The 24,831-nt window shown below is 35.8% G+C and overlaps 4 protein-coding genes across 9 annotated transcripts; 2 read left to right on the top strand and 2 right to left on the bottom strand.

The window, feature by feature from the left end:
* Nucleotides 1-6,258: 6,258 nt before the first annotated feature.
* Nucleotides 6,259-13,704, top strand: LOC140877081 (pumilio homolog 2-like). 2 transcript variants are annotated; one of them, XM_073280594.1, is made up of 10 exons: nt 6,259-6,657; nt 6,843-7,583; nt 8,627-10,146; nt 10,224-10,365; nt 10,482-10,589; nt 10,816-11,028; nt 11,131-11,241; nt 12,168-12,362; nt 12,831-13,005; nt 13,319-13,704. In XM_073280594.1, exons 2-10 carry the CDS (start codon nt 6,948-6,950, stop codon nt 13,363-13,365), a joined length of 3,147 nt encoding a protein of 1,048 aa, XP_073136695.1. In that variant the 5' UTR covers nt 6,259-6,657; nt 6,843-6,947; the 3' UTR covers nt 13,366-13,704. The 2 variants fall into 2 exon arrangements, with proteins under 2 accessions (XP_073136695.1, XP_073136694.1); XM_073280593.1 differs by having other exon boundaries at nt 6,259-6,745.
* A 1,383-nt stretch (nt 13,705-15,087) lies between these two features.
* Nucleotides 15,088-17,380, top strand: LOC140880095 (transcription factor PCL1-like). Of its 2 annotated transcripts, none has more exons than XM_073284201.1 (2): nt 15,088-16,099; nt 16,133-17,187. In XM_073284201.1, the coding sequence occupies exon 1, from the start codon at nt 15,218-15,220 to the stop codon at nt 16,079-16,081; it is 864 nt and encodes a 287-aa protein (XP_073140302.1). In that variant the 5' UTR covers nt 15,088-15,217; the 3' UTR covers nt 16,082-16,099; nt 16,133-17,187. The 2 variants fall into 2 exon arrangements, 1 of the variants encoding a protein (XP_073140302.1); XR_012149586.1 differs by adding an exon at nt 17,248-17,380 and having other exon boundaries at nt 15,091-16,148.
* On the bottom strand, nt 17,247-21,280 carry LOC140880093 (D-xylose-proton symporter-like 3, chloroplastic). 4 transcript variants are annotated; one of them, XM_073284196.1, is made up of 14 exons: nt 20,945-21,280; nt 20,758-20,834; nt 20,160-20,238; nt 20,033-20,092; nt 19,878-19,944; nt 19,664-19,788; nt 19,456-19,557; nt 18,990-19,367; nt 18,781-18,828; nt 18,618-18,680; nt 18,434-18,514; nt 18,226-18,324; nt 17,992-18,129; nt 17,247-17,902 (listed from the first exon to the last, which is right to left on the bottom strand). In XM_073284196.1, the coding sequence occupies exons 1-14, from the start codon at nt 21,161-21,163 to the stop codon at nt 17,768-17,770; spliced, it is 1,671 nt and encodes a 556-aa protein (XP_073140297.1). In that variant the 5' UTR covers nt 21,164-21,280; the 3' UTR covers nt 17,247-17,767. The 4 variants fall into 4 exon arrangements, with proteins under 4 accessions (XP_073140297.1, XP_073140301.1, XP_073140300.1 ...); XM_073284200.1 differs by lacking the exon at nt 20,160-20,238 and having other exon boundaries at nt 20,033-20,159; nt 20,758-20,829; nt 20,945-21,085; XM_073284199.1 differs by lacking the exon at nt 20,160-20,238 and having other exon boundaries at nt 20,033-20,159; nt 20,758-20,857; nt 20,945-21,067.
* A 992-nt stretch (nt 21,281-22,272) lies between these two features.
* Nucleotides 22,273-24,649, bottom strand: LOC140883300 (DNA-directed RNA polymerase II subunit RPB7). Its single transcript, XM_073289719.1, has 6 exons — nt 24,405-24,649; nt 24,086-24,251; nt 23,958-24,008; nt 23,464-23,529; nt 23,288-23,356; nt 22,273-22,703 (listed from the first exon to the last, which is right to left on the bottom strand). The coding sequence occupies exons 1-6, from the start codon at nt 24,518-24,520 to the stop codon at nt 22,638-22,640; spliced, it is 534 nt and encodes a 177-aa protein (XP_073145820.1). The 5' UTR covers nt 24,521-24,649; the 3' UTR covers nt 22,273-22,637.
* Between the last annotated feature and the right edge of the window lie 182 nt (nt 24,650-24,831).

The following is a 24,831-nucleotide window of genomic DNA, read 5'->3' as shown; positions in this document are numbered from 1 at the left end:
AGCACGATTTAAATAGGATTAGGAAAATGGAAGAAAAATAAGATTAGAAAGTCAGATATGCAATAAAATGACATGGTACTTCGGCCACAATATAGGAAATCGTGCTGTGAAATAAACAACGTTATCCACCCTTATGTGGTAAGGCATTGGGAAAATTACAACATAACCTCATCATCTGATTTCCTATACAAACAACATTCAAATCCATTATTTAAATTCATTTAATCGCAGCATATTACGGAAACTTCCCTGAGTAGATGAAGTGAGAGAAAAATTAAAAACGGCCTCGACGCAACCACTCGATGATGACAAAGAACATGAAAGTTGTGACAGAAATTTTGTTGCATGAAGTTTTCTTTTGCACATTTAATCAAACAGGTTCAAAGCGACTTACTTGAGTAGCAGTGCTAGACAAAAAAAAGAGATCACCACCACTATATCACCATCCTTGAATTGAAAAAAAAGAACAAAAAATAAGGAAAGTAAAAAAAAAAAAAGGAAATTAAACCACATACCTAGATCAAAACAATGTGTGAAGGATGAAATCATGAAATGATGTGTGAAGGAATGGAAGTTGTCAACTTGATATATTTTTGGGTGAGAAAACTGCTATATGGAAGTGAACAGATGATTTGATAAATCGGTGGAAGGGAAGACAGAAAGTGGAGGAAGACATCAACGTGGGTTGAGTTGTGGAGTAAGTTGTGGAATGGGCCGTGAGTTAAAGACAAATTTGGGTCTGTGTTTTGCAATGTAAGTTTTGTTTTTTTTGCCTTTACAATTACATGTAATTATGAATTCTTAATAAGAACAATTTAGTCAATACATTAATTAGACCATAACAGTTTTTCTAATGTGTTTAGCTATTATTATATAGTAAAGATAGTAAAGATTATATAGTAAAGATAATATAAATGGCATTTGCCTTAATCTTTTTAGTTATAATTTTCTCATTCTGCCCATTTAGGTTTAATTCCATGATTAGTTGATTCCGGTAGAAGATAAATGAAGAGGATTGGGAAATTTTCCTTCATTAATTGACTTGAGAAATGTACACAGGAAGAAATTAAAGGTTGGGTACTTGGGTTCATTGTTCTATATAGACGACAAAAGAAAATTGCTTATAATTTAACAGTCCCTATTAGTTAGCTAACTATCCCGACTGCTAAAAAAGTACCAACCAATCAAGAGTTAAAAGGGTTAATATTCCCCTCAAGATAACACACGACAAGGCATCTTGGGCATAAAAGGAACGATCAGAATTGAAGGTAAATGCTATTTCAAAATGTCCACAAAGGTAACGTCGAAGATGCGTGTGAAAATGTAAAAGTTTGATTGCGTCAACGGTTCAACGCTTATTTTTCACAATCAATCTCGATGTGCTTCGTCATATCGTGAAAATAGGACCGACCGGAAGCTATACAAAGCGCTACCCAATTGTTTCAGTAGATTATGAATTTAAGGAGTAGTGGTACAGGAGCTGAAATGTCATCAAAGAGTTAATGGAAACCCAAACTAACTCGTTGGTAGTGGATGCTAAAGCTCCATATTTTGCCTCTATATTAGAAGAACAAGATTTTATATGCGATAAAACTTCTATATATTATTAACAATGTTAGGATTGTGATATTTTATTTTATTAACTTAAAAAGGTATTGATTAATCGATAACTTAATAAATTATTGTTTTAAATCGTATTTTTTTTATTAATCGAACATATATTTGATTACATAAAAAAAAAATTGTTTTCGTTTATGATCATATTATATTTCTTGAAATAATATAAAAAAAATTCATTGTACATATAACATAAGTATAAACACAAGTAGATGATGATAATTTTTTAATAGGTAAAAAATATATATTGTATCGACCAATCGAATAAATTTTATTGTATAATGTGAATACAATTTACAAGTATATATATAATTCAATGAGAAAAGATAGATATTAAAATTCAATTAAATTTCAATTTTTTTGAAAGAAAAATCAACAACATAATCATATTTTACTAATACACCTTAGCTATGTTTGTAATTTTAGATAATGATCATTTTATGATATTGAGGAGATCGTATATTTATATAAAATTCTTGCAAAAAAACTATTAATTAGTTGAAATTATTATTTAGCATATTGGCCGAGTCGAGACCGAGAAAATTCATTATTTTTCACAAATTATTAATTTATCAAGTAATAACTTATAGAAATTTTACTTCGAATGATATTCAAATATTGGTTTAAGACTTATTGATTGGTACGAGGTATTATTACTCTATGTATAACTTATCTTATTCAATCTCACGTTTTTCTCTTCATATTATTTATATGTCTATTAATTATTAATTTTACATCAATCAAATAATATATTAACTATCTATTTTTATTTATTTTATATTACATTATATTACTTATTTATATATTATTTATCTCATCACTCGAATCGAACTGTACCTATCATTTATTCAATTTAATAACTTATATTATCTTTTCATCCAGGCCGAGTTGGTATGTGTGTGTGGCAGAAATTTTTATTTTTATTTGTTGGAAACGACCTTTTTATTTTTTAGTACTGCAAAACTGATGTTTTTGGTTTGTTTTCCACAACATTTTTCCAGGTGATATGATTAAGATTAACAAATGTTTCGTGGGGTCAATAATTGAAGCACGAGAGCATTTTAACATGTTTTGCTTCAATGTCCTTTTGATATACATATATATATATATATGTTTGTTAGAAATAACGTGTAACGTGACACTATATAGATAATTAGAAGATATAATATCATGTGGATATATAAATACAAAAATTTATATAAGACAGTTGCACATGTTAATTTTGTGATAAAACTTAATTGTCCGAACCATGAAAAAAATGTTATTTTCTATGTTAAATATATTATTTTTACCGTACATACAGATTGAATCAACTTGTTTCACATACATAAATATGTGCGACTGTCTTGCAAGAGACCACTCTGAATAAAAATGGTAAATCATATTATTATCATAAACTAAGGGTTATGTATATATGATTTTTTTTGGACACTTGGTTCCGATTCTTTAGTCATTTATATCACGAAAGTACTTATGGAATGATGATCTTAAAACGACAATGTATATATTAAACTGAGTTTCAACAGGGTCGTCACCTTCCACCCAAAAAAGTATCCACCGAAACCTATATCGTCCCAAATACACCATTTTAATTAAAGAAATGTTGAAAACTGAGTTTGCAATATATATGCGTTTGGGGATGCCCGTCTAAAGTAAGAGTTTATAATCAACAAAAAAAAAACTAGACTCAAGAACTATAAATATATATTTCATTGGATATGTTGAAAAATCCAAGGGTTACAGATTCTATTATCCATCATCGGAACAACATAATCGAAAAATGTGAAGTTTCTTAAAATGACTTCGTTGGTGGGAGTGATAGTTCACAAGATGCAACTATTGAGAAATATCACAGTAATGATATACACTCATATCCAAGTGATCCGTTGGTTGTCATTTATATCTTTCAAGCCCCAACAGGTGTTGAACAACCAACTATCGAAAATCCATAATTTGTTTATGAAAATCTAGATGGTCGAACTATCAACGAGTAACAAGTAGAAAATGTTGATCAATAAATTGAGCATGTTCCTCGAGGTGACAACCTAAGGAGATCTACTAGAATAAGAAACTCTAAATTTCTAGTGAGTATATTGTATTATTGTATATTTACAAGAATCGAACTTTGATGTTGGAGCTAGAAATGATCTTGAAATCTTTTCATACGTCATAATGTGTGGTGAATCAAAATTTTGTATGATGTTATTTACGAAGAAATGAATTATATAACAACCAGTTAAGTATGAGATCTGTTCGATTGCTTTATTTTGCAAAGACCGTTTGATGTACATGTGTTTTCAAAACAAAAAAATTGTCATTAGGCAACATTGATAGATATAACATCAAGACTCGTTGCTACGAGATTTACTCAAATAACTGCAAGGATACATTTTCTTCTCTATATAAGAAAGTTTACATCTGAATAATTATGGAATTAGTTGTACATTTTGACTTGAAGTTGCAACAAATGGATGTGAAAACAATTTTCTCAATGGTGATCTAGAAAATAAGTACACATAAAACAACCAAAAGGATTTTCCTCTAACGATGTGAGAATTTAGTATGCAAGCTTAAGAAATCTATATATGGATTGAAACAAGCTTCCCGTCAATGGTATTTGAAAATGTCATGATTTCATCTATTCATTTGATTTTGTATAGAATATCATAGACCAATGCATATATCAAAAGATCAGTGACACGTGGATGTTATTTTACTTGGAACCAATTATAAATGATGCATGCTATATCATTGCCACCAAGTTACATAGAGATAGATCACAAGGTATCTTATGACTATCTCAAGAGACTTATATCAACATAATTTTAGACAGCTTTCGGAAAAAAATTCACCAAATGTTGCTCTCGTTGTGAAGGGTGGCAAGTTCAACTTAGATCATTCCGATAACAAAATAAAAAACATTCCTTATGAGTCTGCTGTCAAGAGCTTGTTGTATGCTCGAGTTTGCATTAGACGTGACATTACATATGTAGTTGAAATGTTGTGGGAAAAAGTAATCTAGTTAGACCACAGTAAAGAAGCAAATTAAAGTAATGAGGTACCTTCAAAAGAGGATGGACCAAATATCACATGCTCATGTTCAGACAAACTGCGAATTTGAAAGTGATTGACTACTATGATTCAGACTACGCTAACTGCATTGATTCAAGAAAATCAACTTCTGGATATATTTTCTTTTAAGCCATTAGAGATGTATTAGTGAAAAGAGATATTTGAATGTTAATTCCACAGTGGAGGCTAAGTTCGTATCTTGCTTCGAGGTCATATCACATGGTGTATGGATGAAGAGTTTCACTCTGAGGCTTGGAGGCGTGGATTACTTTCTAGGCCATTAAGGGTATTATGTGACAATGTGGTTGTTGTTTTTTATGGTTAAGAACAATAAAAGTGAAAGTTGAAACAAAAACATCGACATTAAGTATTTACTATTTAGCCATATGAGAATGTGTTAAAGATAAGATAGTGATTATCGAATACATACTGATCAGTTGATGATCGTCGATCATTTGACTAAAGGCATGACATGCACCACAAGAATTTAGGGTCATGTAGAAAGTATGAGACTTGATTTTCTTTGTAATTATTGTTGTAAGAACAAATTCAATCATCAATGAGACTCTATTATGATGTTTTTCTCATATTGTTATTTGTTTACAAATTCAATAATTTGAGAAATATCACTAAAGTTGGACATTGAACAAACACAATGTTTATTTATTGAGTTATGTCATTTGAGAAACTTGATAAATCACGATACATGAAAGATAATACTCGTTTGGAGACCTATCGATATGATTTGTGTATTTTCAAAAGGGTTAATCTCGAAGGGGACCCAATCTCATATGAGTCAGAGACTCATTGGCTCATGCGAATGTTAAATCAAGGGATGTGCACAAGCTACAGAGACCTGAGGGAGGGAGCAACATGGTCAAACCCCATAACATACCCCACAATATTTGATCAGAAAATATGATTTGTGTATTTTGTTAACTATTTTAGTGGATAATGACATGCATATATGTTAATGGGAGACTGTTATCAAATATTATCCTATAAAATGTTCCTCATCATAATAGTTAATATTTAATTATACATAATTCTATCTTATCAACTTATCATAAATTTATAGAAATTTAGATGTACAAAATTATATTTCGATAAGTCTATTAGCTTTCGAAATATGAAAAATTTAACCACGATAGATCATAATCAATTAAAACTCACTATGACAACGTTGTCTATAAATATTGACGTTTTGACGTCACTAAGCATACATCTAAAAAGTTTTACCATATCATTTCTTTTGATGTTTGGAGTGATTTTGTGTCAATGTTTTTAGGTAAATTTAGCAAGCAGTGGTTTGACAACAAGTGTTGTTCGCAGTTGAAGTTTCCACTACCGAATCCAAAAGGTAAACGTGTCATCTGGATACTTCCCTTGGAACATGCCCACCTCCTCTTTCTTCAATCTCTATCTTCATGCATCGTATTTAAGACTTAAATAATAATTCTCCTTTTTCTCTAATTTTTTTATCATATAGTATACATAGGTAATAAATGACATTTATTTATTATTATACAAAATACATAAGCTACAGTTGGTTATCCACACACCGAGTCAATTAGGCGTCCTAATATTTAGGGAAAATGGTTGATAGTATGTATGAATGATACGGAAAAATAAACCTGCCCAGAATTAACAAAGGCTTTTAATGCATTTTTAGAAAGAAAATAATATATATAGTATGTTGGATACATTCACAGTAATGAGAAACAAAACCCTAAATGGGGCTTTGTAAGAACAATTCGCCGCCAGTTTGATCTTATCCCGGCAGGCTTTTTACCCCCACCAACACCTTCATCTCATTCACTTCTGAGCTCAGCTTGATTTTATTTTTATTTTTATTTTTCTTTTTGTCAGCTGAATTTATATGCTTATTTTCTTGAAATTCATTGTGAAGGAACATGGACCTTTTGGCAAGCCTCAATTTTTCTTTTAGTTCGTAGGCCGTGAAAGAAGGTTGTTCTCTGTGTTTGATCATTATATTTTGATGATTTTCATGTTCATCTTTGAGAACCGAGCTTTCTTGAAGCTTGAAGGTCAAAAGGTCGAATTTTTATGTGTTTGAAGCTGCGTTGTTCAATATGTGCGTATTGATTTTGCTTGTCTCTGGCGTTTAATAAATAAAGCTTTGATCTTGATAGCTTTCTAGGGCTTTTGAGATTGGTGTTTGTTGGTGGCCATTTGACCGTGTTTTACTCGTGGGATGTGCAAATAAATATATCTGGGCTTCAATTCAGTGAAGAAGCATGTTATCAGAATTGGGTAGGAGGCCGAGGATTGGAAATAATGAAGGTTCCTTTGGAGATGAGTTGGAAAAGGAGTTAGGGTTGTTGCTCCGTGAACAGCGGAGGCACGAGGCTGATGATCATGAGAAGGAATTGAACCTGTATAGAAGTGGGTCTGCTCCACCTACTGTGGAAGGTTCCTTGAGTGCAGTTGGAGGTTTGTTGAACCGGGGAGGTGGAGGCGGCGGCGGCGGCTTAGGCGAGTTTGCTGAGTTTGCGAGAAATAAGAGTGGCAGTGTTTTTTTGTCTGAGGAGGAGCTTAGGTCTGATCCTGCGTATTTGTCTTACTATTACTCAAATGTCAATCTGAACCCAAGGTTGCCGCCGCCTCTATTGTCGAGAGAGGATTGGCGGTTTGCTCAGAGGTTACAAGGGGGGAGTTCTGCAATTGGGGATAGGAGGAAGGTGAACCGAACAGACAGTGAGACTGGAAGATCAATGTTCTCAATGCCACCTGGTTTTGATCCAAAGAAGCAAGATAGTGAAAAGGATAAGGACAAACTGCAGGGTTCTGTTGAGTGGGGAGGTGATGGACTTATTGGTTTGCCTGGATTAGGACTTCACAGCAACCAAAAGAGTATTGCGGAGATGTTTCATGTGAGTCACCTGCATTGTTTTGCGTCTTTTTCCTTGTATAGAAGTCGAATAAAAAATATTTTTTACTGATTGATTTATTTTCCTAATTTTAAAAGTTGATCTGGTATGTCGACATGAAAAATGCTGATGTTTATTATGCTGTGCTTGCGTATAAAATGAATATGCAATTGCATTAATGATGCAATTTTGTGTGGTTCATTCATTGTATGAAGGTAATTTGCTGCGTTATGGACAGTTATTACGAGGACAACTGGTGCATTTGAATATCGTTCTGGGTGTTGCCTGTTTTCCAGCAGATTTTTGTATTAGATAGAATCAACTTGGTTCCTGCCAGTGTCACCACTTTTATAGCGTCACAACCAATGGAACCTTTTAATTAAAGTTTATCCTTTCATTTTCGAGTATCCAACCTACCTTAAATCTGGTAGCTACAAAGATTAGACTTATATGTCCTCCAGTGTAACTACATTATGTTATGTGTGAAACCTATCTATCTCCATTAAGCATCTTTATCGTACGAGTTCAAAGATTTGGTAATAATTAGACGCTCATTGTGCTTTCATTTTCTTGTGGTTTTTCCTCGTCTCTCTCAATCTAGCAAAAATGTGTGTTTCTTGTTTCTATGTATTAGTAAAAACAATGCTGAATAGTTATTATTGATTGGTCGATCTTGTGATAAAATTGGCCGGCACTAATCCTTCATAGCATTTGCATTCATTATGATTTGCATGCGTACAGTTATCTTGCTCTTATATTCTCTCCCTACACCCGTAAATAGACCAGCATCATTTGTTTTTTTTTTGTTTCAACTAGTCAAAACCTTGTGATGTGAATGCGATTGATGGATAGCTGGCAAATGAACGCGTGTGTAAGTTTTTCTGTAGTTTCCTATGTGACAGGATTATTACCAAGCATTTTTACACTGTAATTTTACATATGATTTTACTTATTTATTTGCGTCCTTATGTTTCTGTCCCCGACAAGACAGATATGCAGTTCGTTCAAGTCTTCTTTACTCAGCAGGTTGATCTTTATCTGTGCAGGATGACTTGAATCGTGCCACTCCAGTTCCTGGAAACCCTTCACGCCCATCTAGCAGAAATGCCTTTGATGAAAATACCACTACCATAGGTTCTGCAGAAGCTGAGCTGGCTCATCTGCGTCATGGTTTGGCAACTTCAGACCCTATACACTCTACTTCAAGTATTCAAAGTTCGGCCGCTCATCATGCTAGGCAACCTGCATCATATTCTTATGCTGCTGCGCTTGGTTCATCCTTGTCAAGAAGCTCAACTCCCGATCCTCAAGGACCTCAACGTATTGCAAGAAGTCCTAGTCCTTGCCTAACTACTATTGGAGGAGGCAGAGTAGGAAACATAGAAAAAAGAAACATTAGCAGTCCTAACCCCTATAATGGTGCATCTGCTCACCCTAACGAATCTGCAAATCTCGTAGCTGCTTTATCAGGCATGAATCTTTTGAATGGTTCTGTCGATGCTGAGAATCTTTCATCGTCCCAGATTGAACAAGAGTCTGATGACCATAAAAATTATCACTTGACTCTTCATGGTGGCCAGAATCAGTCAAAGCAGCAAACCTACCTTAAGAAACATGAAAGTGATCAGTATAGTGCCTCTTTTGTTCCTCAAACAGGGAAAACAACGCATTCAGCTTCTGCCGTTAACTATGGTGGGGTGTCAAATTTCAGTAAGTCCAACCTTACCTCTGAGCTGCCAAAATATACAATTCCTTCTAATAACTCACATCTGAAAGAATCTTCTGCAACCGCTAGCAATTTTGGTGGCAGCCTGCTTTCTCAGTATCAGCATTTTGGAAGTCCTAATTCATCATTTTCAAGTTATGGATTAAGTGCATATCCTATGAGTCCAATATCAGGTCAACTTGGCAGCCCCAATTTGCCACCTTTATTTGAGAATGCTGCTGCATCTGCTTTGGCAGCACCTGGGATGGACTCTATTATGTTGGGGGGATCAGATCTTGGTTCTGCACAGCAGAACTTCAGTAGAACGGGAAATCATATGGCTGGGAGTGCGGTTCAGGCACAGTATGTTGACCCATTGTATCTGCAATATTTAAGGACAGCTGACTATGCTGCACAAGTTGCAGCTCTTAATGATCCTTCTGTTGATCGGAACTACATTGGCGATTCCTATATGGACCTGCTTCAGAAAGCTTATCTTGGTAATATGTTATCTCCAAAATCGCAGTATAGTGTTCCACTCGGTGGCCAGACTGGTGGCTCAAGTCCACATGGTTACTATGGGAATCCTAGTTTTGGGATCGGGTTATCCTATCCTGGAAGCGCATTGTCCAATCCTGCTGTTACAAATTTGGCTGGAGGACCTGGTAGCCCTATGAGGCGTGGAGAGTTGAACCTTAGATTTTCTGGTGGAATGAGAAATGTAGCTGGTGGCGTCGTGGGACCGTGGTACTTGGACAAGATGGACAGTAGTTTTGCATCATCTTTGCTAGAAGAGTTTAAGTGTAACAAAACCAAATGTTTTGAGCTTTCTGAGATTGCCGGTCATGTTGTGGAGTTTAGGTATGTGTTTTCATTAGAGAATCTATATTCTATCATCATTCAGAACTGATTTTCTAAATCATATTATGTGTGACTAGTGCGGATCAATATGGAAGCCGGTTCATTCAACAGAAGCTTGAAACTGCCACAGCAGATGAGAAGAACATGGTTTTCCAAGAAATTTTTCCCCAATCTCTTACATTAATGACCGATGTGTTTGGTAACTATGTAATCCAAAAGGTATCCAGAATTGTGGAGAGTCATTCTGCTATAATCATGTGTCTGTAATACCAAGTCAGGAATTGGAGCTTTTTGAGTATTTTGGTTTCTCTGATTCTGATATTTTCTTTTCCCAGTTTTTTGAACATGGAATGGCACCTCATAGAAGAGAAATGGCCACCAAGCTTCTTGGACATGTACTTACCTTAAGCCTCCAAATGTATGGTTGTCGGGTGATACAAAAGGTGAAGTTACCTATGGTCTAACAAGCACCCTAATCAAAAGTTTTTTTGTTAGAAAAATTTCGACTAGTGTTGTCCAGTGGCGATAGAGCCTGTAGGATTACCCTGCCAGGACATAATTGCCAAGTCTGTTGAATTTATTTTAATTGTTATTCCGTGAAATGTTGAAGCTAATTCAAAATAAGACTTGCTCAAAGATCCAAGTGACATACTTTTTCCAATTATTTAGGCGATTGAAGTTGTCGATATGGATCAAAAAATCAAAATGGTAGAAGAGCTAGAGGGGCATATTATGCGTTGTGTGCGTGATCAAAATGGGAATCATGTCATTCAAAAATGCATCGAATGTGTCCCAGAGGCACATATTCAGTTTATCGTGTCAACATTTTTTGACCAAGTTGTGACTCTCTCTACTCATCCATACGGGTGTCGTGTTATACAGGTCAGCAAAATTTATGGTGTTTGGTGTGTTTCGGGGTGGGGGCGGGATGCTTGGGTTATTTTGGAGGAACATGCATTATGAGATACTCTTTTTGTTCGACAGCGAGTTCTGGAGCATTGTGAGGATGAAACAACCCAGAGCAAAGTGATGGGTGAGATCCTGGGGTCTGTTAGTATGCTCGCGCAGGATCAGTATGGGAATTACGTTATACAGGTTCTTTTTCAAAAGATTAGTTTGTTAAGTATGCTGTACTATAGTCTATGCTTTTGCCAGTATGGAACTTTTAATCAAGGTCTGCAGAAGTTTTATGTCAATTTAGTTGGTTTTTAGGATATCGTTTCCAATTTTTTTCCTAAAATAGTGCTACTTGAATGTACTTTTTGTTCACGCTTTCTTCTTTTCCCATGTATTTTACTGTATTCCTTCTGCATCTCATTTCTTCCATGGAATAAGTAGTTACTCTATTTTTACAATCTGCATCAGTTTTTTTGTTGAATAAATTAACATCTTAGGTTGTACTTGGATTGATGAATTTGATTCGGAGGAAGTGATATGATTTGAGGAAGAATTTAAAATGACACTCATCTTTGGTGCACTTGAAATCCACCTCAGTTATTATTAAAATTGCATATGCCCTGATAAGAGTGGATTTGAAATGTACTTCAATTTTGTCCTTCCAAGCAAGTTAAGGAATTTGAAATCAATAAATTTGAGATTCATTCATCCAAGCATAACAGCCTTCCTTTTCTCTTTCCTGTGATTGAATTTGTAGGGTACAGCTGGTTTATATGTTTCTTTTATCCTTCATCTTCTCTCCTAGCAGTGTGCTGGCAAAGACATTGGTTGATTGCATGCAAAATAGATATTAACTTTATGATAAATTAGCTGACATTCATTGATTGGTGTCTATTCCAAGATTTCTGGTTCATATACTCTGCTGCTGTTCTTTTACTGGTTGCAAAGGTCTTCTGAAAAGATTCAACTTTTCTAGTTGCTGATGGTGGTGCTGTGTTCTTGTCAATGTTCTTAGAGGGGATGTTATCTTCCTTCATAAAAATGCGCTTAGGTTTTCTTCTTTTCTGGTCCTCAGAAGAGGCCCCAGATTTCTTCTAATTTGTTTCCTGTATTGCTGTTATTAGCATGTACTGGAGCATGGAAAGCCACATGAACGGTCTGCCATTATCCAGGAGTTAGCTGGAAGGATAGTTCAAATGAGCCAGCAGAAGTTTGCATCGAATGTGGTTGAGAAATGCTTAGCTTTTGGCGACCAAAGTGAATGCCAACTGTTGGTGAACGAGATGCTTGGAACAACTGATGAAAATGAGCCTCTTCAGGTGATTTCAGTCCATATTCCATCTGTTTTAGTTTTAATATGCTATTATTTTCTACTAGATTTAATTGCATTTTTATCTTATTGTTTCAGCAATCATAGATGCATTTTGTGTCTTAGGCTTTATTTGCTTTGCTTTTTGGGTGGGTGAATTTTTTCGCTCAAAGGAAGCGAACTGTTTTATATTATTCCACTTGAAGAAAAGTTGAAAAATTAGTTAGCCACATATGTCGTCTAAATAGTCGATTGTTGCAGTTAGTTTAGAGCTCTGAGTTCCAGCACCTTGAGAGAGTAGCTTGTGCCTTTTCTTTCCTTTTTTGGTTTTTTTTTTTTAAATTTTATATCTGCAGTTTTTTCGTATGATTGGAACACAGAAGAGCATCAAATTATCTTTCTCTGATAATTTTGTTCCTCATTTTTCTAGCTTATTCGATCAAAACTTAAAAGTGACCTATTTTTTTTTTCCAACCAGGCAATGATGAAAGATCAATTTGCGAATTACGTCGTACAGAAAGTGCTCGAAACTTGTAGTGATCAGCAACGTGAATTGATCATGTCAAGAATCAAAGTCCATTTGAACGCCCTGAAGAAGTACACTTATGGAAAGCATATAGTAGCTCGTGTAGAGAAACTTGTGGCTGCTGGGGGTATGTATATCTTGGCTTGCTTCCGTTTATTTTAAAATCAATCTTTTTAGTGGCTTTTCATGTGAAAGTATACCTTGATTCCATCTATATTCCCCTCAAAGACCTGTCATAAGTTCCATCTCAACGGGTCACGTGATACCCCACGTCACTCCAAAACCGACGGCTGGATGACTGGAATTGGGGTGGAGTTTTGAGAACAAAAACTGAATCTTTCATTCTCGTCTTTAAAATGAAAATGCATGACTCAAACGAGCCGAAATGCAGTTAGAAGAACAAATGTTTATATGCTGACATGTTTGCTCATTGGTGACAGAAAGGAGAAGCGCTGCTCAATCCTCACATGCCGCGGCGACTCTTTAGGAAAGGAAGTCATTGTACAGCTAACCGAGGCTAGTTTGAACTACCCATCATCTTTTTTCTTCTTCTTGATTGCAAATAAAGTCGTGGTCTGTACCGAAACCTGTACATTCAGTTTTAAGCTTATTATTTATATATACCGAGTCTAGCGAGCCGACGATGCTTAGAGGCCGAATGTTGCTGATGCTGGTGGTGCAATGGATTATAACTTTACGAGTAGAAATGCAGAGGGTGTGTACTATACAGAGGTGAGAGAGTGGGGTTTATGTATAAAATGATGCCTTGTGGATACTTGTTTTCCTGTGTAAAGCCAACTATGCCATTATGTACGCTTATTTTACATTTTTTCTTGCTCTCCCTATTTATTCTGTATTTGACGTCATTTTATCGCCATCGGTCCATTAAGCTTACCATTTTTATTTTGTTCAAACTTTTAATTTTTCAAAAATTTACGCAGGAGAGTTTACATCAACAACTGTTTTTTTTTTTGTTTGTTTAATAGAGTTAAAATATTTTCAAGTGAAATTTATTTTTATTTTATTTTGACTGCAAGAATTAACAAATTTTAGTCCGAATCGATACCACCATATTCTCAATTTTGCGATAAAAATATTCAATATTTATTTAATGAATATATCATAATGATAAAAAAAAATTAGTAAGATATATATAATAGTTGCAGATAATATATGAATTTATGAATTGTATAGATAATATATGAATCTATAAATTGATCTGTATGATACTATCTTTAGAATTTTTTATTTTAATTAATATTTTCAAATATACAAAAAATTTACAAGTGTAATTACAGCATCTAAAAAATGCTTATTAAAATTAAACGGTGATTGTATTTAGAAGTTGCATATAATAGTCGTACTAGTTAATATCTGTAAACGAAACAAAATTGACAAAAATTCGTGTGAGACGGTTTCATGAATTAATTTTGTGAGACATTTCTATTATTTATATTAGATTAGATTATTCATATATGTCAAAAATATTACTTTTGATCCTTCTAACGAATAAAGATTCGTGAGATCATACCTAATCGACATAATTTAGTTTAAATTTAGTAATGAACATTCCAACGAGAGTTTGATCTCTTGTGAGACGAGTCAAACTTACTCATATTTACAATAAAGAGTCATGTTTTTAGTAAAAAAAATAATAATACAATATATTAGGAGATCCGTTTCACAAAATTTAGTTGTGAGACTGTCCAAAAAACTCTTTTTTTTTAGTTGAAGGAGGTAATTGTTGTCGCTATTATATCTCGAACTCGAACCTCGTCTCACTCTCACACCAAGGCCAAATGAGCTATACGTCATCTTCAATAAACTCTCATTTGTCATTTGATACATCTATACAAAATGTTACTCCCTCCGTCTCATATATGTTGTCCTGTTTTAGTTTTCACATGAATTAAAAAAAATTTATTGGGAAAGTAAATTTTATATAAACTTCCTATTTTATCCCTATTTAATGTATTAAAAAATAATTGCACAATTTTTAAGGTGTAGTTAATAGAGATATATTAGTAAAGAAATGTAAAAAAATATTACTAAATATGGTGTATAACTATATATTTGATAGAAACAAAAAAGAAAACTTGGAAAATATAATGGGGAGGAAGGAGTATTATTTATTTCCAAAAGGATTCATTTGTATGGATCAATCCGCATGTAGATAGATAGATCCATGACATCTCTCTTTATATATAACTAAAGTAATGGAGATATTTTGGAAAATATCTGGGTAAAAAGCATGGAGCGTGGTTAATCTGGAATCTCCCACTTTTTCCGAACACACCGCTTTCTCCTATTTAACTCACCCAATCCATTTCTCGATTCATATGGATGATCGGATGAGGATCCATGGAGTGGCGGAGTGGGAGACCGGCCTTCCCTCCGTCGACCAACTGGCGTCCTTGTCTCTCTCTTTGATACCGCCGGATCTGGCCTCGGCGTTCAGAATCTTGCCGGAGCCGATGCGGACATCCGGCGACGTCCACCGTGCCTCGCACTCGACTCTGGCCTCCCTTCGTGATGGTAAGCCCGCCGGTGATTGCGAGGGGTACCAACAAGAAGGATCCGACCCGAAGAAGAGCCGGCTGATGGACCCAATTGATGGGGAGACCGCGGGTGGTGTTTGTTTGGAGGCGGCTGTGAAGAAATCGCGGCTCGTGTGGACCCCTCAGCTGCACAAGCGATTCGTGGAAGTGGTGACGCACTTGGGGTTGAAGAACGCGATGCCGAAGACCATCATGCAGCTCATGAACGTCGAGGGTCTGACGAGGGAGAATGTCGCCAGTCATTTGCAGAAGTATAGGTTGTATATTAAGAGGATGCAGGGGGGGTGGTCCAACGAGGGGCCCTCTCCGTCGGATCATTTGTTTGCTTCGAATGAGGCCACATCCAATGGAGGTACTGGGAATATTGGAAGTGAAAACCGACTTCGCAACAGTATTGGTGAAAGTGGGAATCATGAAGCGAGTAATGATAGAGTACCGATTCAGATGCCGTATCCTCTGCCACCACACTTTACAGCCGTTCCGGCTGAGAATGGTAACTCTGGGTATCATGGAATTCAGCAGCAGCACAATGCTATGATGATGATGCAGCAACATAATAATATGATGGTGATGATGCAGCAGCAGCAGCAAAGAGACTGGCCTGGAAACATGTATTATCATGCTATGAATCAAAATCAGAAGTAACCAAAATTTTGGCAAATGGTGTTGGGATTGGAGATAAGAGGATTGAAGTAGAAGTGAGGTTTTATTGGTAAGGAACTTTTTTGATCACACCTGGTCGATTCTTGTTAAATGTTGTCCTGTTTGTTGTTTGTTATTTTTGTTGCTCCGAGTTTGAATTGGTAATACAGCCTTTGATTGATTCATTGCTTCAGCAAATTGGCTAAGTGAACAACATATAGAATTTTTCTTATTTTAAATTCTGGATGCTCATTTTCAACAGTGATAAATTTCTAGTGGTTTAAAAGACGTTTCGCTTAATTTGTTGTTATTGGGCCTACAACATAACCCCATAATTTAATGTTATCATTGAAAGATGAGTTTTTGACTCGAGATTGGTTTTCTGGGAATAACGTCCAGATCAATTCCTATGTACTTTATGATTCCTGCAACTTATTGTCTGATCGTGTTGCTTCAGGATGTCAAATCTTAAAAGAACTGCAATTTCTATCTTTTATATACATTCAACTTTCAAGTGAAGGGTAAATTGTATTCTTGATTCATTGGACTTCATTTCATATCATTTTTCGTAATTGAAATTGTCATTTACTTGTTGCCTCTTTTACTAGTTATGATTTGTTTACTGTATGGGCAGTTTCAACTTAGTTTTTTTTTATTTTTTTATTTTTGTTTGGTAAAAGTATATCGTTTGAACTATTCTGATACTACTTGTGTCCCCGTTTATAATGATGACCTTGATTTACTGATGAGATGAATTAGTTAGCGGGGGACTTGCATGAAAAAACCGATTTTCTTGACGTTCATGTTGGAGTTTCTTAATTTAAAATTTATTAATGATCGTAATGTCTGTGTGTTTTAGACTGACATGTAATTCTAAATTCTAGCTTTCTGAAGTTCGAAATATCTTGGGAATTCAGTTGGATAAACTTTAATATTCACAGTTGGGAAGTCAAGTGAACTTCTTGCAAATGGAATTTCTTGATCGCGTTGTGTTAACTGCTATGAATGTAAACTTGAAGAGCTGGAGATTGTTTATATTGGGGAAAAACCCGTATTTTCCAAAAATTTGGAGCATCATTTGTTCATTTTAGTTAGCGTTTTGTGTTCAGAATTACATTTACATGACATCGCGTCCTGATAATCTCGATGTGCTATACTCGATCTGTCAGGTGATGGATTTGTAAGGATACCAGGCTAGCAACTTGGGATCTCTCACTCACAGGGAAAGGCGACAATGCATGTGACTTGGAACACTGCACGGACCAAGAATAAGCTCCCTTGATGATCTACAATTGATGTTCCTCACCCTAGATACACGAATTTTATAAATCCCAGACCAACTTAGTTTAGTTTTTCCCAACCACGCATAGCAACCTGCTGTTCGCTTACCCTTGAGTGTCGCTATACTATCCATGTATTGGTGAGACCTAAGATGTCTCCAAAATAAACTTGGCTTGTATCAAAAGATTTGGGATACATTGGACAATAAACAATGATGCCTAGGACAAATTTAATGGGCTTTAGTGAAATATTTCTTGAATTTACATACACCATAACAGATCATCACATGACAACATGCTCAGCAAGCACCATGTTCTTAAATTTACAGCACAAACACATCGCGTGACACGTGCCATTTTGCATCAAAACCTGAAATCATTTGATCACAATTTTCCCACCTGAAGGCTTTTACTTCAAAATTTTGGATTCAATTTCTTCTAAGCTCAAGCCTTTGGTCTCAGGAACATATACTGTCACAAACACAACAGCAAGTGCAGCAATCGCCCCAAATAGAAGAAATAGATTCGCTGCTCCAAGTAACTCCTGAGAGACGGATACCATTCATTATACATAATATTTCACTAGCACCTTGAATTGTGATGGGAAAAGCCTGAAAGACGCAAAAGGACTACCTTTAGAGGGGAGAAAGCGAAAGTCACTATGGCATTTGAGCCAAAATTTGTCAGCACTGCAAGACTGATACCCTTTCCTCTGGTGCGAAGCGGGAATATCTCCGATACCATAAGCCAACTGATAGGCCCAAATGATATCTAAAGTTTGGATGAACAGCAAAACATTTATTTCATCGGCTGACCGGTTCAAGAAAATATTACGATGCAAGTTTTTGGTTTTATTTATGTAAGTACCTGATAGCAGCCCACATAGAGGAGTAAAGCAGCTACAGCAACAAAAGGAAACTCTCCAAGGAATTGGTAGTAAGCTGAAAGAAGTAGTAGAGAGAAGGCCTGTCACCAAAACGATGAACACCAAGTTAAAGATATAGATTGCTTCGGATTTTGGAGTGAGAGTTTAAATTAAATATGGTTTTAGGATAATGAAGAAGATGGCACATACAAGCCCACCGACACCTGCAATCAGCAGGGGTCTTCTCCCAAGATCATCAACCTTCAGAACTGCTACACCAGTCATTAGCAACTGCAGATTTAAGAGGAAAGTATAAATATCACAGCCATTATTTCACCATTGAGGGAAAATTAACAAAAAAATTCAATAATGTCTGTTGTTCCCCAAGAAGTACCTTAAACACACCGATGACAACTGAAAGTCTTGTGGCATCAGCAGCTGCAGAGAATCCAGCACTCTTCCAAAAAAAAATGATTGGAGTATGATCAAACAAGAAAAAGGTACAAGATTGGTATTTGAAACCAATTGAAATCAATCCAGTTTTCAGAATGAAGTACCTGAAGTATGGAGCCTGCATAGTACAGAACACTTGGTTGCCCGGTGATCTGTATGCAATTCAATCCACAAATCTTTGTCAAACATTTGAATTATATGAACCTAAAATTCAGTGGCATGGTAGGCATATACACAAGTATCGCATGAACTTCGAATGAAACAATAGAAAACATGAACACTAAAACACGTGACTTGTAGAGATTATGTCGACCTGCTGAAATAGAACCAATCCACCTCCAATTATAAAGGCTTTCAGACTTGGTCCCTGGAACACCTCAAGTAAATTTCCCCCTGATTCCTGATCGCTGTAAGCAGATTTTAGAGAGACGAGCGTATCCTCGATTTGTTTCTCCGATACTTTGTCATCAAGAGATCCGCCTCTTAGTTTCCTCAACGCGAGGATAGCCTTCTCTTTGTATTCTTGTAAAGACCCTTTGCCTTGAATTGCCTTGAGAAGTAACCAACGTGGAGATGGTGGCAGACTCAACATACCTAACCCCATGACAAAGGCAATTGGGGCACTGAATCCATACATATAACGCCACCCTCCAACAGCATCAATTTGAGAACTACCAATGAAATAGCCCAACTGCATCAAGAAACATGCTTGAATGTGTATTGTTGTGTTTTGAAATATAAAATAATGGAAAAGCTGTGGGCTTGGAGACAGCACTAACCAATATTCCTAGAACTATGAAAAGCTCCTTTAGAGATATCAAAGTTCCCCGAATTTGAGATGGACAAGTTTCTGCTATGTAAAGAGGCGCCCCATGCATTACCTGCCGAAAAACAAGATGATCATTAATCGATGGATTGTCATTGTCTCAGCACCGCATCACTTTGACTTTGAAGACAGAAAGTCCAGGAGAATATCAGATAACCAACCATGCCAATACCAAAACCATACACAAGCCGAGCTATCAAAAGAACTTCAAGGCCAGGAGCATAGGCAGTCAACAAACCACCACTTAGGTACAAGAGGGATGCAATGATAAGTTCTCTCCTCCTTCCTATATGTATCAGTCAAACTTAATCCTTAAACTGTAGTTACAACAGAAGTTTTGAGGAAAATTATATAGCGACTGGTTGAAAACCATACCAAGGAAATCAGCCAGGGGATAAACAGTGAGAGAACCAAGAAGAGCTCCATAAAGGGAACCACTAACCTTAATAAAAGAAGAGATCAAAGAAAAAGAGTCACAGAAGTATTCCATTTAATTAAGCAAGGGACATGCAATAAAAATTGAAGCTAACCACTAAACCAAGTTGAACTGCTGAAAGGTTGAACCATGTTGTTCCGCTTAGTTCAGGTGACTGTAAAATGACAGCAAGAATTATCAAAGCTCCAACGGAGATCCAGGACATCAAGTGGGAATGTTACCTGCAATGAGATGGTAGCTCCGGAGGTAGCACCAATATCATAGCCAAATAACAAACCACCCAATGCAGGGAACACAAATCTGACAATCAAGTATAACAGTCACCATATACAGAAACAATTAACATAGATATGACAGAAATAAATTGCTGTAAAGATAGATATGTCCAAGGATTGCAATGGACTACTCCAACTCTTCGGAAGTTAAGGAAAGCAAACTCAAGGAACTTTGCTTCCAGTCTTTAAGCTCGTATCTAGATGGGTGTTCTCAAATCTTCACCAATTAAGCACTACTCACAGCTTTTGTAGAATAGCATTATATGTGTTCTACTCTAGCTGAGGCAGAACATATTTCAACACATTTTTGTGCATCTTTTGATCCAAAAGAGGGAACATTTCATCGAGTCAAATTAGAGCTCATTTACAACCCAATTCGTCATTTTTGATGTTTTTCACAGACATATCCACAAGTTCAAAATCAAAAGGGCCAAAGGGAAAAAGAAAATCGTAATTAACTCGATCAGGCTTCATCACACCGAACAATTTATCCAAATTTGAACTGGGACAAATAAACAACGAAAGAATCAAAGGAAAGACTTACGGTAAGATAACAGAAAACCAAGAAAAAACTTCTTGCTGTGCTGCTTCAGATTTAGCATCCCCCGACGAAGCTCTAACCTTCCAACAAGAAATAAAAAAGTCTTCACAAAAATCTATTAAAATGCATCCAACCATTTAACACAATCCAAGCAAAAGATCAAGAAAAAAAATTGATCTTTCTCCATTACCTTCAACAAACTGGGTTTGGCAGCTGAGAGCAAATAAGGCATTCTAAATCTTGTTTCCTTGGTGAAATATAAGTGGCTTTGTGAACACAGATTAAAAGGGTCTCCACCTGCACGTGTACCAGTAGTACGAGTAGATTTCACGGAATTGCAGAAAGGGGTTTTTGAGTGGGTCTTTTTGAGACGGAGATTGAACGAAGAAGGAGCACAAGTCAAAGCCATTGTTAAAGACAAGGTTTGCTATTTGAACATATAATATCGTTCTGGAAGTTGGTTGATTCTTGTGGTATATAGTCTTGCGGTGATAGTACGCGTTTCGCTATCAGTAAAGTATGATGTGTTGTATGTTTACCGTTTACATAAAGAAATCGGGATGCATCTTGTAGACATATCCGAGTGAAAATCAAAATGCCCATATTTCATGCGTGTGTACATTGATGATACAAATTTGTGTATACATACCAAGTCTTGCTACGTAGAATAAACAAAATATTTGGCACATGGCTTGAATAATCAATTCTGATAAATCTTTCGCCGGACTCGAGAAAAGAAAAAAAACGATATTCAAATGACTATCTGATGGCAAATTTATATAAGTAATCCAGTAATGATGGCAAATTTATATACATTCTAATTCTTTTTTTCTCATTTGAATATTTGAAGGATTTCACTGGGAACACTTTTCTACACTGTACAAGGTAGTTTATCTTTTTATGATTTTATCCTCAGCCAGCCCACCAGTACTGTACGGATCATCAGAGAAGGTGAAATCCCAACAAACAGAAAACTAAGCTCGTCGTTTATCTTTTAAATTTTAAATTAGAGGGGTGAAATATCTCATTGATTTAAGGGGCAAAAAAAAAGGGAATTAAGACACGGAGAATGTCGTTTTGGTTTAAAGGAAACTCAACAGATACAAAGTTAATGCCAAATTATAGTCGAAATTGAACACTTAAAAGGAAGTTTTATTATCAATATATTATGTAAATAAACAAATTTAGTGTTTGATTTTATGGCTAAAAGATGATTTGATATTTGAACCAACTTTAACTTTCTGGAGGTTATCCTGCGTTCGCAAAGAAAGTTGCAAGTTGCAACTCATGATCTGATCAATGTATGGTTAATGAATGATTAAAAACCACACAAAAAAAAAAACGCTTTGCAAATTACAAACATCCACTTACATGTAATGATCCTAAGTAAAATAACCACAAATGAGTTGGCTTTTGGTATTTATATATTGAACAAATTAATCATAAACCATAAAATCGAACCATAAACTAAAATTTCAGAATGAGTATCATGTTTACCAAAAAATAAAAAAAAGGGAATATAAAAATCCATTAAATTTGCATCATATACCACTTCTTGCACTGGTTCCACTGCAAAGGTCTTTGAAACTGCTGTACAAGACTAACATGTAGCACATTCATTAAAACGATAATGGTTTGTGTTTACATATGATTTAGTTTGTTTTCCTTCAGACAGGACAGATAAATTTAAAATCCATAGCCACGAATCCGATATTAAATTTTCGGTGCAACGTATGGATAGAGTCTCATAATCTCACTTCTGCAGAAACATCACACAGCACCCCAACAATTAAACTGGTTTAACTTTGATACACCCCATGGCTCCATAAATTTCAATTTTCCTACTGAAGAACCCAATTTGGTTGGGTTGGTTACCAAGTCCCTTATGAGGTCCCGCCTGGATCGCTAATCACACCCAAAAAGTCATCTTTTATGGTGCCAATACAAAACTGCAAAAGAAGATTAAGTATTATAAGGCTCAAGGCCATGGGATTGAACAATATCTATGATGTGTGTTGTATTCGATATGACAAATAGTTTTTAAAGAGAATAAAACTAGACCCTGGAATAAATTACTCATCAAAACAGGATGCCACTCTTCACTCTCCAGTTCCACTGTATAGACTTTAGATACAGGGAACTTGTCTCCACCCAAAAATTTAATGGAAAATAGTCTGAAGACGGAAAACTAGAGATAATTTTCTTATATATAGTTCAAGATATTTCTCAACAACCCTGTTGAAAAACCCACCTCTGTGAACTGCTTGATTCCCTTGTAAAAGAATTGGAGCTATATTATAATCTATAAGATGAGTATTGTGCTCCTATTTTCATACAAAAAGCACTCCTTGAATTTGGAATCCCGTGTGCTGACATTATATAGTTGAGGGAGTAATCATGGGAAGCTCTGCCTCTACCCCAAAAATAAAGTAAATGATTATACTCATTGTGGTCTGTGGAATCGTAAAATCGTAAGACAATATTTGTTAATATTGTACGACATGCTGTAACAAAAGGACAATTGGAGACATACAATTTCTGTGGCATCAACCCGGGTTCCAATTATCTTCAGCCTAACTTCACTGTCTTTCTGGATTTTGACCTGGCGATTATCAGATAATCAATTACTAAGAGTTAAAAACTTTAAACAAGAACTACACATTTGGACGCCCAAGAAAAAAGGGTGGAAGCAATAGTGATAATACGTACGGAACCATCTGAAGTTGTGTAATTAGGCATGTCCCCAGATTGAAATTCCATGTCATCTGGTATCAACTACATATAAAAAATGAAGTCACATTAAGATCATATGTTGATGGAAGAGAAAAGACTTTTGACACAGAAATTCAGAAAATCTGCATTCTGTCTAAGGCTTGATACATAAATGATAAATGTTTTACTTTAGTTATTTCATTGCAGGGAGATAAGTTTGGGATAAATTATCTACACAAATAAGGCCCCAAAGAAACAGAGGAGGAGATATCCCCATATATATAAGAATAAAACAGGGATGAACAGGAACAAACTCATGATAAAAAGACACCTACACGACATTAAAAACCTCAAAACCTAAAACTCCTTCAAAACAATATCCATACCACCAACCAGAACAGACAGTTCCACCAATAATTGCTGAGACATGACGGCATCAGCAAAAATATCACATAAATATTTCAAACACAAGAGGAAGTGGAGAAACTCACATGATTAGACACGAAAATTTGGACGGGACCAGCTTCAGCAAAAAAACCCATCTGCAAAATTATTCTTACTAATTACTCTTAACTTAGAAAATACAATGAGAAATACAAGCCAGGGAGAAAATTTCCACCTTATTAACCATCGTAACAACAGCTTCCACGATCTCTCCTTTAAAGGGTCGAAACACAACGCACTGATACTTAACAGGAAACGTGACAAATCCCGTTCCATCACGAATTAATCCCTTCCCTACACTTTCAATGCCGGTAATCGCCACAATGAACCCATGGCGACCACTGCCACGCATAAAAATTTCATCCACAACCGTAATTTAATAGAGAATCCCACTTCAATTGAATAATTTATCAAAAAAATAGCCGCAGCATCAATGAGAACAGAGTCTGAAAGTTCAATTAAAAGGGTCACAAATTCAATAGCGGATGAAAAACCTGCAAGTCCCTTCGACGTCCTTCATGAGCTTGGCCACGAGCTTATCGCGTAGGTCACGGCCGAAGTGGCGAGGATGCAACTGCATGTTCCGCTCCAATACTATGTGGAAAAACATCTCTTTCGGCTGAATCCAATTGGAGAAAAACTATGATTTTCGTAGAGAATACGAACAGACGGGGGAACAAGCACCGTGAAATAATCGTGGCTTAGGGTTTGCAGGGGAAAGGGTCTGGAGTCTGGACAAATTGCTGACCAAATAATATTTTATTTATTCTATTTTTATTGTCGAGACCAATACCATCAGGGATGATCACGTGCAGGTATGATCACGGTGCAGTTTAACGGTTTTTCGTAAAAAAATTCAAACCGAATTGTTAATTGCGATTTGGTTATATTTTATTTTTTTTATTTTTGCGATTTTTTTTA

Source organism: Henckelia pumila, chromosome 2 (assembly GCF_033568475.1).
Source record: "Henckelia pumila isolate YLH828 chromosome 2, ASM3356847v2, whole genome shotgun sequence".
In the NCBI taxonomy this organism is placed as follows: Eukaryota; Viridiplantae; Streptophyta; class Magnoliopsida; order Lamiales; family Gesneriaceae; genus Henckelia; species Henckelia pumila.
This window is presented reverse-complemented; position numbering and strand designations above follow the sequence as displayed.